Below are 16,352 nucleotides of genomic sequence, written 5' to 3' on the forward strand. Positions count from 1 at the left end.
TCCAGGCGCACGGACCGCCCCCCCGGGAGCGGGAACCGCCCCACCAGGCTCGGGGACCGCCCCCGGCGCCGAGGCCCCACCTTGCAGCCCGCCCATTGGCCCCGCTAGACCCTAACCCCGCCCCCGGCACGACCCAGCTACGCCCCTCCACGTTACCGCACCCGACACCTTATGAGTCGGGATTGTTGCGTCTTGCAACCGAGCTCAGAGCTCCACCTGCTGGGCTCAGCTTTCCCGCTGGTCTCCCCGAAAGTGACAGAGGCTTTCGTACCGCGCAAGCCCCTCCTGGTCGCCCCGGGAGTCCCCCTTTTTTTGGGGCCTCGTAGGGATGCTTTTGGTGGTCCTCGTGCTCCTGCTGCCCACAGTCTCCGGTAGGAACCTGCAGAGTATGCGCCCTGGTGGGGAACCGGAGCGGCTCGCGAGGCCGGCCGACAGGAACCGAGGGTGGGAGGAGATTTACTTTTAGTCTCTCGCGAGAGTCGTGGGGCTGGGTCCACTCCGGGGTCATAAGGAAGCGGGGTAGAAAATGTGACCAAAGGGGACCACATAGCGCTAGAAGAGCCGTCTTGCTTGTTGGTGCGCACTCAGCGGTGCGGGCTGATGCGCGCAGCCGGGATTTACCAAGGGGCAAACTGGGTCACTAGCAAAAGCTTGCAGGGTTTCTGGGACTGAGCCACTTGGGGACGGGCCTGCTGGCCTGTTGGTGGTGGTGATGGCTTGCTTTTGAGTTCCCAGGTGCCTGGGGATATTGGTAGGCTGGTTCTGTGCCTGTGTCTGTGTGGAGGGAGGGGAGAAGGTGGGCGGGGAGGTTTGCTCTGTACTCCGGGCAGGTTCCTAACAGGAGTGAGTATTTGTATCCTGCTGGCCTGGGCTGGGGGAGTCCGTGCGGGGTGTTCTCTAAGTGTGACTTTTGTAGAAGTGGCCACCCAGCGGTGCCAAGTTGGGAAGCTCGTGTGGTGCATATAACGGTCAGGTGGGAGAAGTCGCTGTGTACTCTGCCTACAGCCCCACGTTCCCAGCCCCGCTTGGTGATGGAGGCTGTGGCTCAGAATCCAGGAGGCAGCATAAGAAGTCACCATCCTTGTGCCCCGGCTGCTCATACCATCGACACTAGCAGCAGCAAGGCACCAGTGACCGCGGAGGCAAAGCAGTGATACGGGGGCCTCTGGGCATAGTACCCTGACACAGGCAGTGGAGGGTGAAAAGTGCTCACTTGCCTTGGTTACCGGAGGCAGCGCTGGACTTCCCAGGTGGCTCAGTGGTAGAGAATCTGCCTGCGATACAGGAGATGCCAGTCTGTCCCTGAGTGGGGAAGATCTCCTGGAGAAAGGCATGACAACCGACTCCAGTATTCTTGCCTGGAGAATCCCATGGACAGAGGAGCCTGGCAGGCTACAGCCCATAGCGTCGCAAAGAGTTGGACACGACTGAAGCAGCCTAGCATGCGTGTACGTAACGTCAAGCTGACTGTCATAGGTAACCCAGAGCCCCCAGCCACCCCAAGACCCAGTCTTGCCCACCAGAAGGCTGAAGACACAGCCTTACCAGAGTGGGCCCATGTTAACCCTAGGATACCTGGCACCCCAAAACCAGGTGTAGAACAGGGTCTTGTCTGCCAGGAGGTCAGCATAGATCCCTGATCTGGCCTAATCCATGAAAAGATGGACAGCAGCCCCAAGAGCCCCTGAGCCTCAGCCCACCCACTGTGTGTTAACACCAACTCCAGGACCCTGTCCCTGAAAGCAGGGTCCCTGGGACCTGGTCCTGCCCACCTTGAGCCTGGTACTGCTCACCAGCACTAATGCCAAGACCCACAGAGCCCCAGGCCACCAGCAAGCTGACACATCCTCCAAGATGCCTTGTGCCCCTCAGCCAGCCATGTCGGGATCTGCCCTACCCATCAACTGGTCAACACCAGCTATGGAACCCACCTGTGCCTTGACCCCAGCCACCAGCAGGCTGACACCAGCTCTGGGGCCCCTGACCCTGCAGCTGCCACCCTGAGACCAGGTTCTATCCTCCCTGCCCCAAAACAAAAACACCCACACACGTCTCCACATCTAGCCACTTTGTGACCTGGTTGCTTTCAAAGGGCTGGCTCCAGAACTGGGATTCCCCTGACCTTGCAGCAAATCATACTAAAATCCAGACCTACACACCAGTAACTAGCAGCCTCAACACAGAACAGAGCCTGGCAGTCACCCAGACCAGGAGCCCAGCATTCCTACAGTCATGCACACAGTGGTCAGACCACCACAGCAGAGGTGTTCGGACAGCCCAACTTACGATTTCTGGAGACAAGACATGGCTTGGCACTCAGTACCTTTCCTTTACAATTTATGACGTGTTCAGTTTCATCATCCCCACCAACTAGAATCTTCTTTATGTGGCACTTTTTTCAAGTTTGATTTAAAAAAAATGTGTTATAGGATATAGATGTTCTTGCTTATGAGCATTCTATCAGCCTTTTAGAATGTTAGTTTATACAAACATGGACTTAAGTTTCAGTGAAATTTATTTTGGTATTCCTTTTAAAAAGTAGTTTGTGTGGACATTGAGAGAAGGGGCAGGATGGTCAGGTTTCATTGAGGTCCCACTTTGATCAGAGACCATAATTGTCCTGAAGTTACCATCTGGGCACGGATCTGAGTTTGTGCTCGAGTATGAGAGTTATTTTTAAATTTTGTAAGCAGGTAGAGTCCTTGCCCGACTTTTGCAAGTGTACAGAAGATGAACAGTTCTCTTGATATGTATAGAGACTGTTTCATCTTCTTTAAACTCATCTGGAGAATTGAAAAATTGGGGATTTTCTGGATGCAATCTATCATATTCTATAACGACATACTATATAATGCTTCTTGTAAAAGTATAGCATTGCAGGCCAATAATAATTGTACTGTAAACCATCTGGAAAAAAATCTTACTCAAGATATGTTTACTTTGAAAATCCTCACAGGAATAAAGAGTCCAGTATACTGAATAAGAGAAGAAATTGTTCAGATACATAAAGCAAATCAAATACATAAAACAAACAACACTTGTATAATTTAATTATGGGCATGCTATTAACTTGATTTCTTTCGTGGTTCCAGGAAGCTCTGAATGATGTTATACATTTCTATCTAGAATGGAATTGTTTAGCATTTCTAGTCCATTTTTTCTCCTGATGTAAAATGAGAATGTATCACTCAAATTGAGTTAATTTAATGTTATTAGTAAAATCCAACTCTATTTTTAATAACTGCATCCTTTTTTTGTTTGTTTGTTTTTTGCTTTTGTTTTGGCCAGTTGATGGAGGTGCATTCATATATTCAGATCAAAATACTGGAAATGTTGAAAACATTTTGCCAATAGGTGGATTTTAGCACATGGTGTAAATGAAATGTCGGACAGAGTATCAAGAGAGGAATATGGAATTTAGAAAATGATGAAAAAGGTGAATAATATTTCACTTGTTTAGAGTTCTCTCTTGACTAGTCTGTCAATTTTAAGACCTAGATCCAAGAAGTAATTACAGTAAAGTTTCCTCAGGGATCAAAATAGATCTATCTCCCTTCTCCTTTAGGTCCTTAACCTTATAGGAGAGGCCTCTGCATTCTTTTAGCACTTTAAGACTTTAAATGTCATAATATTTTTACATCATTTCTAGCAGATCCATAAGATTTCCAAGAGCACAGATAATTAAAAGGAAGAGGACTTCTTGATGCAGGAATAACACTGTCCTAGGGAAGAACCCCCCACAGAAAAAGGCCAGAGGTAAAAAATTCTAAAATCATAGCAATATAGTTTACAGTCAGGATACATTGGATAAACAGCCCAAAGAGTTACTACAGGAAGCTTTTAAGGGCATGTACAATCCATTAATCAGTGAATGAAGATTAAATCATGTTTCCAGTAACATCCAAGAGGCCAATTTTTTATGTAAGGTTATTCAAAGTAATAAAATTTGGTATTTAAAGGGTATCCATTTATTTATAAAATGTTCAATTCACTAACCTAGACAGCGTATTAAAAAGCAGAGACATTACTTTGCTGACAAAGCTCCTTATAGTCAAAGCTATGGTTTTTCCAGTAGTCATGTATGGATGTGAGAGTTGGACTATATAGAAAGCTGAGCACCAAAGAACTGATGCTTTTGAACTGTGGTGTTGGAGAGGACTCTTGAGAGTCCCTTGGACTGCAAGGAGATCAAACCAGTCAATCCTAAAGGAAACCAGTCCCGAATATTCATTGGAAGGACTGATGCTGAAGCTGAAGCTCCAATATTTTGGCCACCTGATGCCAAGAGTGATTCATTAGAAATGATGCTGGGAAAGATTGAAGGCAGGAAGTAAAGAGGACAACAGAGGATGAGATGGTTGGATGGCGTTACCAGCTCAATGGACATCAGTTTGAACAAGCTCTGGGATATGAAGGACAGGGAAGCCTAGCAAGCTTCAGTCCATGGGGTCGTGAAGAGTTGGACGTGAGTGACTGAACAACAAGAATTCACTATACAAAACAAATAGAGAGAAGTTATATTTTTAAGTACTTTAGTCCATATTTATTTTGACCTATGAAACTCACAATGTTTATTTGATATTACCTCTTACCCAGTGTGTACAGAGTGTAGTACAGAAAGAAGGCATATGATCTCTGCCCTCTAGGACATTGCCTTCTGAGGGGAAACTGAGCCTAAACTATGGAAAAGTAATCTGATCAGAGTGCTATATACCTTACAAGACTTCTTAGGGAGAGGTGAGTTTTGAAATGATGAATTTAGAGAGAAGAGGGAAGGACACATACCTATAAATACATTTTAAAACCCCAAACATGGATGCTATCTTTTCAATTGTGTTGAATGAAAGTTCACCTTATTCCTCAACAAACCAAAAAAGCTCATAGACGGTTATTTAAAGTAAGCAAGGCACATCCTCTGCCGCTACTACCACACGGGTAAAAGCATGGGCGTGTGTGCGTGCTCAATTGTGTCCAGTTCTTTTCGACCCCATGGACTATAGCCTGCCAGGCTTCTCTGTCCATGGGATTTTGGATTGCCACTTCCTCTTCCAGGGGATCTTCCTAACTGAGGGATCGGACCCAGATCTCCTGCGTCTCCCGCGTCCTCAGTAATTCTTTACCACTTAGCCGCCTGGGAAAGCATGAGGCAGTCCTTGAATAGATTTATTCTGTAGCACCTACCTGAGGCCAGGCCGCAGTCCCTGGCTGATGAAAGAGATAAAGCACTTCACTTGCATGTTCTTATTCTCTCTGTTCCTAGAGGCTTGTGGTGATCCACCAAGATTTAAAACTATGATGCTCCAAGGTGAGCCTAAACCCAATTATCGTCCTGGGGAATGTGTGCAATATGAGTGTCGTCTAGGTTTCAAGCCCAAGCTTCCTGCTCTCCCCAGATCTGCTGTTTGTCAAGATAATAATACATGGTCATCTCTCCAGGATGCCTGTGTAGGTAAATAAACGAACAAAAATGTTTTATAGCACTGGATATTTATACACATCTTAGTGTGCCTATTCCACTACTTCAGTGATGATTTTATCATGTGAATATAGGCTTTTACATATCTGTGCATTTGTTCAGGCTTTGAAAAATCCCCAGGGAATCTTTTTCTTGGTAATTGTTTACCTGGGTAAATATGAATCTTGTTTGGCCATATAATATGGAAAGAAAATAATAGTTAAATGAATAATAAGATTCCCATGAATTCAAACAAGCAATATAGACTTTTGAATTTGATTTAAATCTATTTTTGAAATTAGTATAAACCAACATATTTGAATATTTTCTTTTAGAAAAATCATGTCCTAATCTAGGAGATCCTGTGAATGGCTACGTTAACTTAGTGAATGGAAGTGTTCTGTTCGGTTCACAGGCTCACTTTGCTTGTAATCCAGGGTAAGTAAGATGCTCATTACAGAAAATAAGGTTCAGTATTACTAATTCCATTTTTGTTTTGCTCATCTTTTTAAACATTTCTATAAGCTAAATTTCATTTTGTTTTCTATGTGACATCGTACTTGTAGCCAAACAATTATTGCACTATTTATGAAGACCTGAAAAATGTGTAATTAGAAAGAAGTTTAAATTGAGGTAAAACAAAACTGTATACTTATTATGTATGTGTTCAGTCGCTCAGTCATTTCCAACTCTTTGAAACCCCATGGACTGCCAGGGTTCTGCCAGGCTCCTCTGTCCCTGGAGTTTTCCAGGCAAGAATACCTGGGTGGGTTGCCCCTTCCTACTCCAGGGGATCTTCCCAACGCAGGGATCGAACCCGCATCTTTTGTGTCTCCTGCGTTGACAGGGGGATTCTTTAACCCTAGCATCACCTGGGAAGCCCATATAACTTATTATATGTAATAACAAACCTATTGTATAAATTAAAAATGTAGTAATCATGGTAACTTTATTCTTGACGATAGTTTAAAATTGCCGATTCTTAGAGTTGAAATGGGGCTTATGGAACTAGGAAGTAGAACTGTCAACCAAACATACTCTTATTTTGAGATAATCTGTAGTTTTAAGGACCTAAATTGATCTGCTTAGCCTGGATGATAATGTTGATCATAATCTCTTAATTGAAAAACCTTATTTTTGATGCTGCTACAAAGGAGTGAAACATCTCAAAAAGAGGTACTGCGCATTTAATAATAGATTTTTTTTCCCTACAGGGCTCCTTTATTATTACATATTGGAGATATTGGGCATTTATTTTAAAGTATGATTTTAGAATTAAAATATAATACACTGGAATGCAACAGGTTTTCTTAATATTAAGCATCTTTGCCTTTGTTCGTCTTAGAGGAAAAGTTTTCAGTTTGTCACCATTGAGTATGATACTGTGCTGTGTGCTTGTCATGTATGGTATTGATTACCCTGAAGGAGTTTCCATCTGTTCCTAGATTGTTGAATATTTTTTTATCATGAAAAATGTAGAATTTTGTCAAATGCTTCTTCTTTATCAGTTGAGATGATCATGTGAGTTTTTCCTCTTCCTTCTGCTGATGTGATATGTTGCATTGATTGATCTTCATGTTGAACCATCCTAGCATTCCAGGAATAATTTCTTCTTGGTCATGGTTTTGAATCCTTTCTATATGCTGATGAACTGTTTGCTAGTATTACACTGAGGATTTTTACATCAGTATTTATAAGGAATACTGTTCTGTAGCTTGGTTACTTGTAGTGTCTTATTTTAGCTTTGGTGTCCTTATTACACTGGTATCAGAATAAATTCAGAAGGCTGCCTTCCTCTTCAATTTTTGTAAAACTTTAAGCTAAGAATTGGTATTACTTCTCTTTTAAATGTTTGGCAGAATTAAACAGTGAAGACATCAGATCCAGTACTTTTTTTGTTATTGGGAAATTTTTGATTACTGATTCAATCTCCTCACTAGTCATAATCAATTCAGATTTTGTATTTTTTAATGAAGTCTTGGTAGAGTTTGTGTTTACATGAGTTTGTCTTTTATATCTAGGCTATCCATTTGTGTCATAAAAATTATTCATAGATGTCTCATATTATTTTTTAATTCTGTAGAACTAAGGGAAATATCACCATTTTCATTTCCGATTTAGGTAATTTGGATCTTCCTTTTTGTCATAGTCCATCTAGCTAAGGGTATATCAGTTTTCTTCCTCTTTTGGAAAACCAGCTTTTGGATTCATTCGGTATTCTCTGCTCATTTGTCTTCTGCTCTAATCTTTATTGTTTACTTCTTTCTGCTAGGTTTGTGTGTTTATCTTTGTTCACTAGTCCCTTAAGTTGTAACATTAGGTTGATTATTTTACAGCTCTCTTCTTACTTTTAACTAAAGACTAGTTTACCTACAAACTAAATTAGTCCCAATGCATCAGATAGGGATTTGATATTCCTATACATTTCAAAGTGATTAACATGATAAGTCTAGATACAATTTATCACCATACAAGGTTATTACACTTTATTGACTATTTCCCCATTATATCCTTGTAACATTTCTTTTGTAACTAGAAATTTGTACCTCTTAATATCACTTAATTAATTAATATCATTTAATTAATTTAATATCATTAATTAATTTAATATCATTTAATTAATTAATATCATTTAATTAATTTCTCCCTCCACCCCTTCCCAGGGCAAACACTTTTTTGTTTTTTGTAACTGGAGTCTTTTCATACTGCTCATGGGGAGAGGCCTGGCACGCTGCAGTCCATGGGGTCGCAAAGAGTCAGACACGACTGAGTGACTGAACGGAACTGAACTGAACTGGAGTCTGTTTCTGATTTTTGTTTCTTCATTTTCTTTGTATTTAAATTGCAAATATAAATAATATCATGCAATATTCTATTTTTCTGTCTGACTTGTCTCACTTGGCATAATATTCTATAAGCCAATCCACGCTGTCACTAATGACAAGATTTCCCAGGTTTTATGGCTGACTTATAGTCCAGTGTGTGTGTGTGTGTGTGTGTGTGTGTTCTTGATCCAGTTAGTCTATTGAAGGGTCTTTAAATGAATATAATCATTTTATATTAGTTCAGTTCAGTTCAGTCACTCAGTCGTGTCCGACTCCTTTCGACCCCATGGACCGCAGCACTCCAGGCCTCCCTGTCCATTACCAACTCCTGAGCTTGCTCAAACTATTGTCCATTGAGTCAGTGATGCCATCCAACCATCTCATCCTCTGTCGTCCCCTTCGCCCGCTCTCAATCTTTCCCAGCATCAGGATCTTTTCCAGTGAGTCAGTTTTTCGCATCAGGTGACCAAAGTATTGGAGTGTCAGCTTCATCACCAGTCCTTCCAATGAATATTTAGGGTTGATTTCCTTTAAGATTGACTGGTTTTATCTCCTTGCTCTCCAAGGGACTCTCAAGAGTCTTCTCCAGCATCACTGTTTGAAGGTATCAAATTTTCGGCACTCAGACTTTTTTATTGTCTGGCTCTCACATCCATATACGACTGCTATTTCCTCTATTTCTTTGCATTGATCGCTTTGTTTCTTTGATTTGCTTTGTTTCTTTAGTGTTGGTTTTAAGGTTTCCATTTTGATTTCTGATGTTACTGATTTAGACCCTCTTTTTTTTTTTAATTGATAAGTCAGGCTAAATGTTTTAACATTTTAAAAAATGTTTTCAAAGTACCAGGTCTTTTTCTCTTTTGTCTTTTTTTCTATTTCATTTATTTCTGCCTTGATCTTTATGATATTTTTTTCGTTCTACTAACTTTTGATTTTGTTTGTTCTTCATTTCCTACTTCCTTGAGGTATAAGTTAGGTTGTTTAATTGAGATTTTTCTTGTTTCCTAAGGTAAGCTTCTATTGCTATAAAGTTTCCTCCTGGAACTGCTTTGTTGCATCTCATAGACTTTAAGTCATTGTATTTTTGTTTTCATTTGTCTCCAGTTTTTTAAAAGTTGTTCTTTGGTTACATGAGTGGTCTGTTCATTGTTTCGCAGCATAATTTTGAGCCTTGTTAGTGTTTATAGCTGATTTCTGGGCTCATGTCTTTGTTGTCAGAAAGAATGCTTGACATGATTTCAATTTTCTTAAATTTACCAAAGCTTGTTTTGTGGCCTATGAATATGATCTATCCTGGAGGATGTTCCACGTGTCCTTGAAAAGAATCTATATTCTTTTGCGTTGGGATCTATGTTCCATACATATTTATTAAGTTCATCTGATATAACATATCATTTAAAGCCAATGCTTCCTTATTGATTTTCTGTCTATATGTCCTTTGATGTATGTGTGTTGTTAAAGTCCTGTTTGATTGTTGTGTTGCTGTCAATTTCTCCTTTTATTTCTGTTATATTTTCCTTATGTATTTAGCTGATTGTCTATTGTGTACATATGTATTTACAATTGCTATATCTTCTTGGACTGATCCCTTGATCATTATGTAAGGTTCTACTTTGTCTCTTTGACAGTCTTTGTTTTAACTCTATTTTGTCTGAGATAAGTATTTGTATTACAACTTTCTTTTGATTTCCATTTACATGGAATACATTTTTTCATTCCTCATTTTCAGACTTTGTGTCTTTATATCTGTAGTCTCTTTGATGCAGCATATCATTAGATCTTGTTTTTTACCCATTTAGCCACTCCATGTCTTTTGATTAGAGTATTGTTTCTTTTACATTTAAAATAATAATTGGTAGGTCTCCATTTTTGTCATTTTCTTAATCATTTACTGTTTGTTACTGCCGTTCTCTTTCATTCTTCTTTTGCTATCTTTATTTGTGATTTGATGAGTATCTTTAATATTGAGTTTGGATTTGTTTCTTTTCTGTGTGTGTGTGTATGTATTATATATTTTTCATTTGTGATTACCATGAGATTTTTATATAAAATGTCATGATTGCTTAACATTGCTGATTTCTTAAGTTCAAATACATTCTAACTACACTTATCTTTACTCCCCTCCTCTCATGTTTAATGTTTTTGACATCGTATTTTATAGTTCATTGTTTTGTGCATCCCTTAACTTCTTATTGTGTGTGTGTGTGTGTGTGTGTGTGTGTGTGTATGATTTGACTACTTTTGTCTTTTAAGCTTCCTGCTAGTTTTATAAATGGTTTATCTACTGCCTTTCCTGTATGTTTCCCTTTACAAATAAGATAATTCCTTCACAGTCTTCATATTTTTTAGTTGTGGCCTTTTCTTTTTTACTTAAAAAAATCCTTTTAATGTTTTTTTGTGAAGCCTATTTCAGCTCAGTTCAGTTCAGTTCAGTTGCTCAATCGTGTCCGACTCTTTGCGACCCCACGAATCGCAGCACGCCAGGCCTCCCTGTCCATCACCATCTCCAGGAGTTCACTCAGACTCATGTCCATCGAGTCAGTGATGCCATCCAGCCATCTCATCCTCTGTCGTCCCCTTCTCCTCCTGCCCCCAATCCCTCCCAGCATCAGAGTGTTTTCCAATGAGTCAACTCTTCGCATGAGGTGGCCAAAGTATTGGAGCTTCAGCTTTAGCATCATTCCTTCCAAAGAAATCCCAGGGCTGATCTCCTTTAGGATGGACTGGTTGGATCTCCTTGCAGTCCAAGGGACTCTCAAGAGTCTTCTCCAACACCACAGTTCAAAAACATCAATTCTTCTGCACTCAGCTTTCTTCACAGTCCAACTCTCACATCCATACATGACCACAGGAAAAACCATAGCCTTGACTAGACGCACCTTTGTTGGCAAAATAATGTCTCTGCTTTTGAATATGCTATCTAGGTTGGTTATAACTTTCCTTCCAAGGAGTAAGCATCTTTAATTTCATGGCTGCAGTCACCATCAGCAGTGATTTTGAAGCCCATTTAGTGGTGCTGAATTCTTTTAGTTTTGCTTGTCTGTAACGTTATTTCAAATCTAAATGATAGAACTGTGTTTGTTAGCCATCCGTGTGTCTTCTTTGGAGAAATGTCTATTTAGTTCTTTGGCCCATTTTTTGATTGGGTCATTTGGAGATTGGCATTGAAACATGTATACTATCATGTAAGAAACGAATTGCCAGTCTACGTTTGATACAGGATACAGGATGCTTGGGGCTGGTGCATGGGGATGATCCAGAGAGATGATATGGGGTGGGAGGTGGGAGGGGGTTCAGGATTGGGAACTTATGTACACCCATGGAAGATTCATATCAATGTATGGCAAAATCAATAAAGTATTGTAAAGTAAAATAAAGTAAAAATAAAAATTAAAAAAAAATCTAAATGATATCTTTGCCAGGTACAGGATTTTTATATATAGATTTTTAGCTTTCATCCCTTTAACCTTATCATGCTACTGCCTTTTAATCTTTAAAGTTTCTTCTGAAAATGCTTATAATCATATGGGAGTTTGTTATATGCAGCCAGCTGCTTTTCTTTTGCTGCTTTTAAGAATCTCTCTATCTTTAATTTCTACCAGTTTGATTACAATGCATCTTGGTGTGGATCTCTTTGGGTTCACTGTGTTTGGGACTCTGCTTTCTGGACCTAGAAATCTATTTCCTTTCCCATGTTAAGGAAATTTTCAGCTATTTGTTCTTTAATTAAATTCTCTGCTCCTTTCTCTCCCTCTTCTTCTTCTGTGGCCCCATGATGCAAATTATTTAGTATGTTTGATATTGTCTCAGAGAGCTCTTAAACCGTCTGCATATTTTTCAATTTTTTTCTAATCAGGTTTAGTGATTTCCACTATTCTGTCTTCCAGTTGCTGATCCATTGTTCTGAATCATGTAATCTACTGTTGAATCCTTCTGGTGTAATTTTATTACAACTATTGTATTCTTCATCTCTGTTCAGGTTTTTTAAATATTTCATAATTTATTAAATTTCTTACTATATTCATCCATTCTACTTCTGACTTTTTTTAACTTTCTTATAATCATTACCTTGAACTTTTTATAAGGTATATTGCTTGTCTCCACTCCAGGTAGTTCTTCTTCTGGGCTACTTCCTTCCCATGGGACGTATTTTTCTCACCTTATTTTACCTAATTCTCTGTGTTTTCTTTGTTCTAGGTAGCTCAGATATGATTCTGAGTTTTGGAAAAGTGGTCTTATGTAGAAAACATTCTATATGGCCCAGCGGTGTACTCCATCTGTTTACCCTATGTGTATCTTCTAATGTTGTTCCTTATATGGGCTGCGAGGCTCTTTATTTATGGCAGAGTCATCTGCTGGGAAACAGTGACAGCAGTGCTAGCCCTCAAATGGGTCGGCTGACAGGCCGTGCCGCGTACAGAATCTGATGGCCACTAGTGGGTGGGACTGCATCTTGGTGCAGCTGTCTGCATGGCCCAGGGAGTCATGCGGCTGGTGTTGACTGGCAGGCCCAGGCCCAGGGTGTCTGGCTGCTCATCCCAGTGCATCTTGGGACTGTTGCCAGTTAGTTGGTGAATGGTAAGCCCCCAACACTAATAAGCGAGAAAGAGGTTCTCAAAATGGTATTTTTTGTGAGCACCATGTGTCCTCCTGGTACAAGGAACTCCCCAATGGCTACCACCAGTCTCTGTGTTCCCAGAAGGAGGCCCAGTTGCCTCTTGGGGAGGCTCTGCAAGATCACAAACTGAGTCTTATCCGGGCTCATTTGAAGTTACTCCCTCTGGCTTATGTTTCAAAGTGTGCAAGGTGTTACATTTTTTAATGTAAACATTTATACATTTAAACTTCCTTCTTGTCACATCTTTTGCTTTATTCCATCCATAAGTTTTGGTAGGTTATATTTTCATTTCCTTTTTTTACCAAGTCTGAGTACATTCTCCTTGATGCATGACAGGGCAATAAATCTGAGAGGTGAAGTGTTAAGGCGAAGAATACAACTTTATTCAGAAAGCTGGTAGACTGAGAAGATTCCAGACTAATATCTCAAAATAACCATCTTATTGTGATATAGATGCAGGTTCTTTTATAGAACAGAGATGGGGGTGGTGGTGGGGGTGGGGTGGTGGTGAGGAAGTAAAGTAAAAAAAAGGCCATTAATCTTACAAAAGTCTTCTGCAATGGCCAGCCTCAGGGAGGGGATGTGAAAATTTTTCCCTTGTTGTGGGACAAGGTCCTGAACAAAGACCTGAGGTAGGCCATTATGTATGGTTACGATAGTAAAAGCAAAGAAAAGCAAAGGTTAAAATCAAAGATACAAGCCCAACTTGGAGTCAGTATTGACTCTTCCCTGTAACACATTCATGTCAAAGTGTATTCTAAGTGCCCTTATGATTTCTTCTTTGATTCATTGGTACATAAAAGGACTTTTAAAATTTTAGCAATTTTGAGAATTTTCCAATTTTCCCATTGATTTTGATTTTTGAGTTTGTCCTGTTGTGATCAAAGAACGTATTTGTATGGTATCTACCTTATTTTTTTTTTCCCTCCCCAACCTGATAGCTACCTTTTAAAATCCATTAATTGTTATTAATTTTGGCCTAGCAGAATTAACTGCTATTAAGTGTGTATTATCTATTATGAAGAATATTATTTTTTTTCATCTGTGACCTAAAATGTGATCTGAGCTGGGAAATGTCCAGTGTGCACTTGAGAAGACTATGTTCTGTTGTTAGATAGAGTGCTCTGTATATGTCATTGAGACCTAGTTTGTCTTGTATTGTTGAAGTCCTCTACTTCCTTACTTATCTCCTACCAAGTTGTTTAATACATTATTACGAGTGGGGTATTGAAGTTTCCAACTATTGCTGTAAAATGCCTATTTTGTATACCTGTGTTTTACTCCCTTCAGTTCTGTCATTTTTTGCTTCATATATTTTGATGGCTTCTTATTAGATGCATAAATGTTTATAACTGTTATATCTTATTCAAGTACTTAAGCCTTTTTAAAATATAATGTCCTTCTTTGCCTATACACTTTTTCTCTAGAGTCTATTTTGTCTAAATTAGTATAGCCATCCCTGCTCTCTTTTAGATACTATTAGCATGGACTATCTTTTTGCACCCTTTCATATTCAACACATTTGTGTCTATGGACGTCATGTGAGTCTCATGACCTTGAGTCATGTGTTTTATGCATTCTGCCAATCTCTGACTTTTGATTAAGAGTTTAATACATTTAAATTTAATAAACTACTGAAAGGAGGGACTTACTTCTGTCATTGCACCACTTGCTTTCTATAAGCCTTTTAGCTTTTTGGTTCCTAATTTCCGGCATTACTTTTTCTTTTGTGTCTCGTTGATTTTACAGTGAAATGAATACTTTCTGCATTATTCCCTTTTTTGTACATTCTGTGGCTATTTTGTTTACGGTTACCATTGGGACTACATTTAACTTCCTACAGTTATAGAACTCCAAGTTGAATTAATACCAAATTAACTACAAAAACTGTACTAGCAAACCACCTGTAATCCAATGCTATCTTTTAAAATTGCCTATGAATTTACTTTTAGTGAGATATTTATTTTTCCACAACAATTTGATTTACTGCCTACTGCCTGCTGCTGCTGCTGCTAAGTTGCTTCAGTCCTGTCCAACTCTGTGCGACCCCATAGGCCACAGCCCACCAGGCTCCGCCGTCCCTGGGATTCTCCAGGAAAGAACACTGGAGTGGGTTGCCATTTCTTTCTCCAATGCATGAAAGTGAAAAGTGAAAGTGAAGTCGCTCAGTCGTGTCCGACTCTTCATGACCCCATGGATTGCAGTCTACCAGGCTCCTCTGCCCATGCGATTTTCCAGGCAAGAGTACTGGAGTGGGGTGCCATCACCTTCTCTGGAGTTACTGTCTATTCCTATTATTTCACCTTGTAAGATTCCCTTAAGTGTTTCTTACAGTTCAGGTCTCAGTCAGTTCAGTCACTCAGTTGTGTCCAACTCTTTGCAACCCATGGACTACAGCATGCCAGACTTCCCTGTCCATCACCAACTCCCAGAGCTTACTCAAACTCATGTCCATAGAGTCAGTGATGCCATTCAACCATCTCATCCTCTGTCATCCCCTTCTCCTACCCTTCTGCCTTCAATCGTTCACAGCATCAGGGTCTTTTATTTATTTTTTTTAATTTTATCTTTATTTTATTTTACTTTACACTACTGTATTGGTTTTGCCATACATTGACATGAATCCACCACAGGTGTATACAAGCTCCCAATCCAGGGTCTTTTCCAATGAGTCAGTGACTCATCAAGTGGCCAAAGTATTGGAGTTTCAGCTTCAACATTAGTCCTTCCAATGAATATTCAGGACTGATTTCCTATAGGATTGACTGGTTGGATCTCCTTGCAATCCAAGGGACTCTCAAGAGTCCTCTCCAACAACATAGTTCAAAATCATCAATTCTTCACCACTCAGCCTTCTTTATAGTCCAACTGTCACATTCACACATGGCTGTGGGAAAACCATAGCTTTGACTAAATGGAAAGCTTTGCCTTTGTTGGCAAAGTAATGTCTCTACTTTTTAATATGCTGTCTAGGTTGGTTATAACTTTCCTTCCAAGGAGTAAGCGTCTTTTAATTTCATGGCTGCAGTCACTATCTGCAGTGATTTTGGAGCCCCAAAAGATAAAGTCTTTCACTGTTTCCATTGTTTCTCCATCTATTTGCCATGAGGTGATGGGACCAGATGCCATGATCTTAGTTTTCTGAATGATGAGTTTAAGTTTTTTCACTCTCTTCTTTCAGTTCATCAAGAGGCTCTTTAGCCCTTCTTTGCTTTCTGCCATAAGGGTGGTGTCATCTGCATAACTGAGGTTATTGCTATTTCTCTCCACAATCTTGATTCCAGCTTGTGCTTCATCCAGCCCAGCATTTCTCATGATGTCCTCTGCATATAAGTTAAATAAGCAGGGTGACAATATATAGCCTTTACATACTCCTTTCCTGACTTGAAACCAGTCCATTGTTCCATGTCCAGTTCTAACTGTTGCTTCTTGACCTGCATACAGGTTTCTCAGA

General features: G+C 40.0%; 1 protein-coding gene across 1 annotated transcript in view; it reads left to right on the forward strand.

The window, feature by feature from the left end:
- The first annotated feature begins 328 nt into the window (after positions 1-328).
- LOC120880427 (membrane cofactor protein-like) overlaps positions 329-16,352 on the forward strand; it is a 65,144-nt gene continuing 49,120 nt past the window's right edge. Inside the window, exons 1-3 of the mRNA XM_040263783.1 lie at positions 329-371; positions 5,261-5,449; positions 5,791-5,893. Coding sequence (XP_040119717.1) covers positions 329-371; positions 5,261-5,449; positions 5,791-5,893 — 335 coding nt within the window. The remainder of the gene's footprint in view (positions 372-5,260; positions 5,450-5,790; positions 5,894-16,352) is intronic.

The sequence above is a fragment of the Oryx dammah genome, unplaced genomic scaffold (assembly GCF_014754425.2).
Source record: "Oryx dammah isolate SB20612 unplaced genomic scaffold, SCBI_Odam_1.1 HiC_scaffold_21, whole genome shotgun sequence".
Classification (NCBI taxonomy): domain Eukaryota; kingdom Metazoa; phylum Chordata; class Mammalia; order Artiodactyla; family Bovidae; genus Oryx; species Oryx dammah.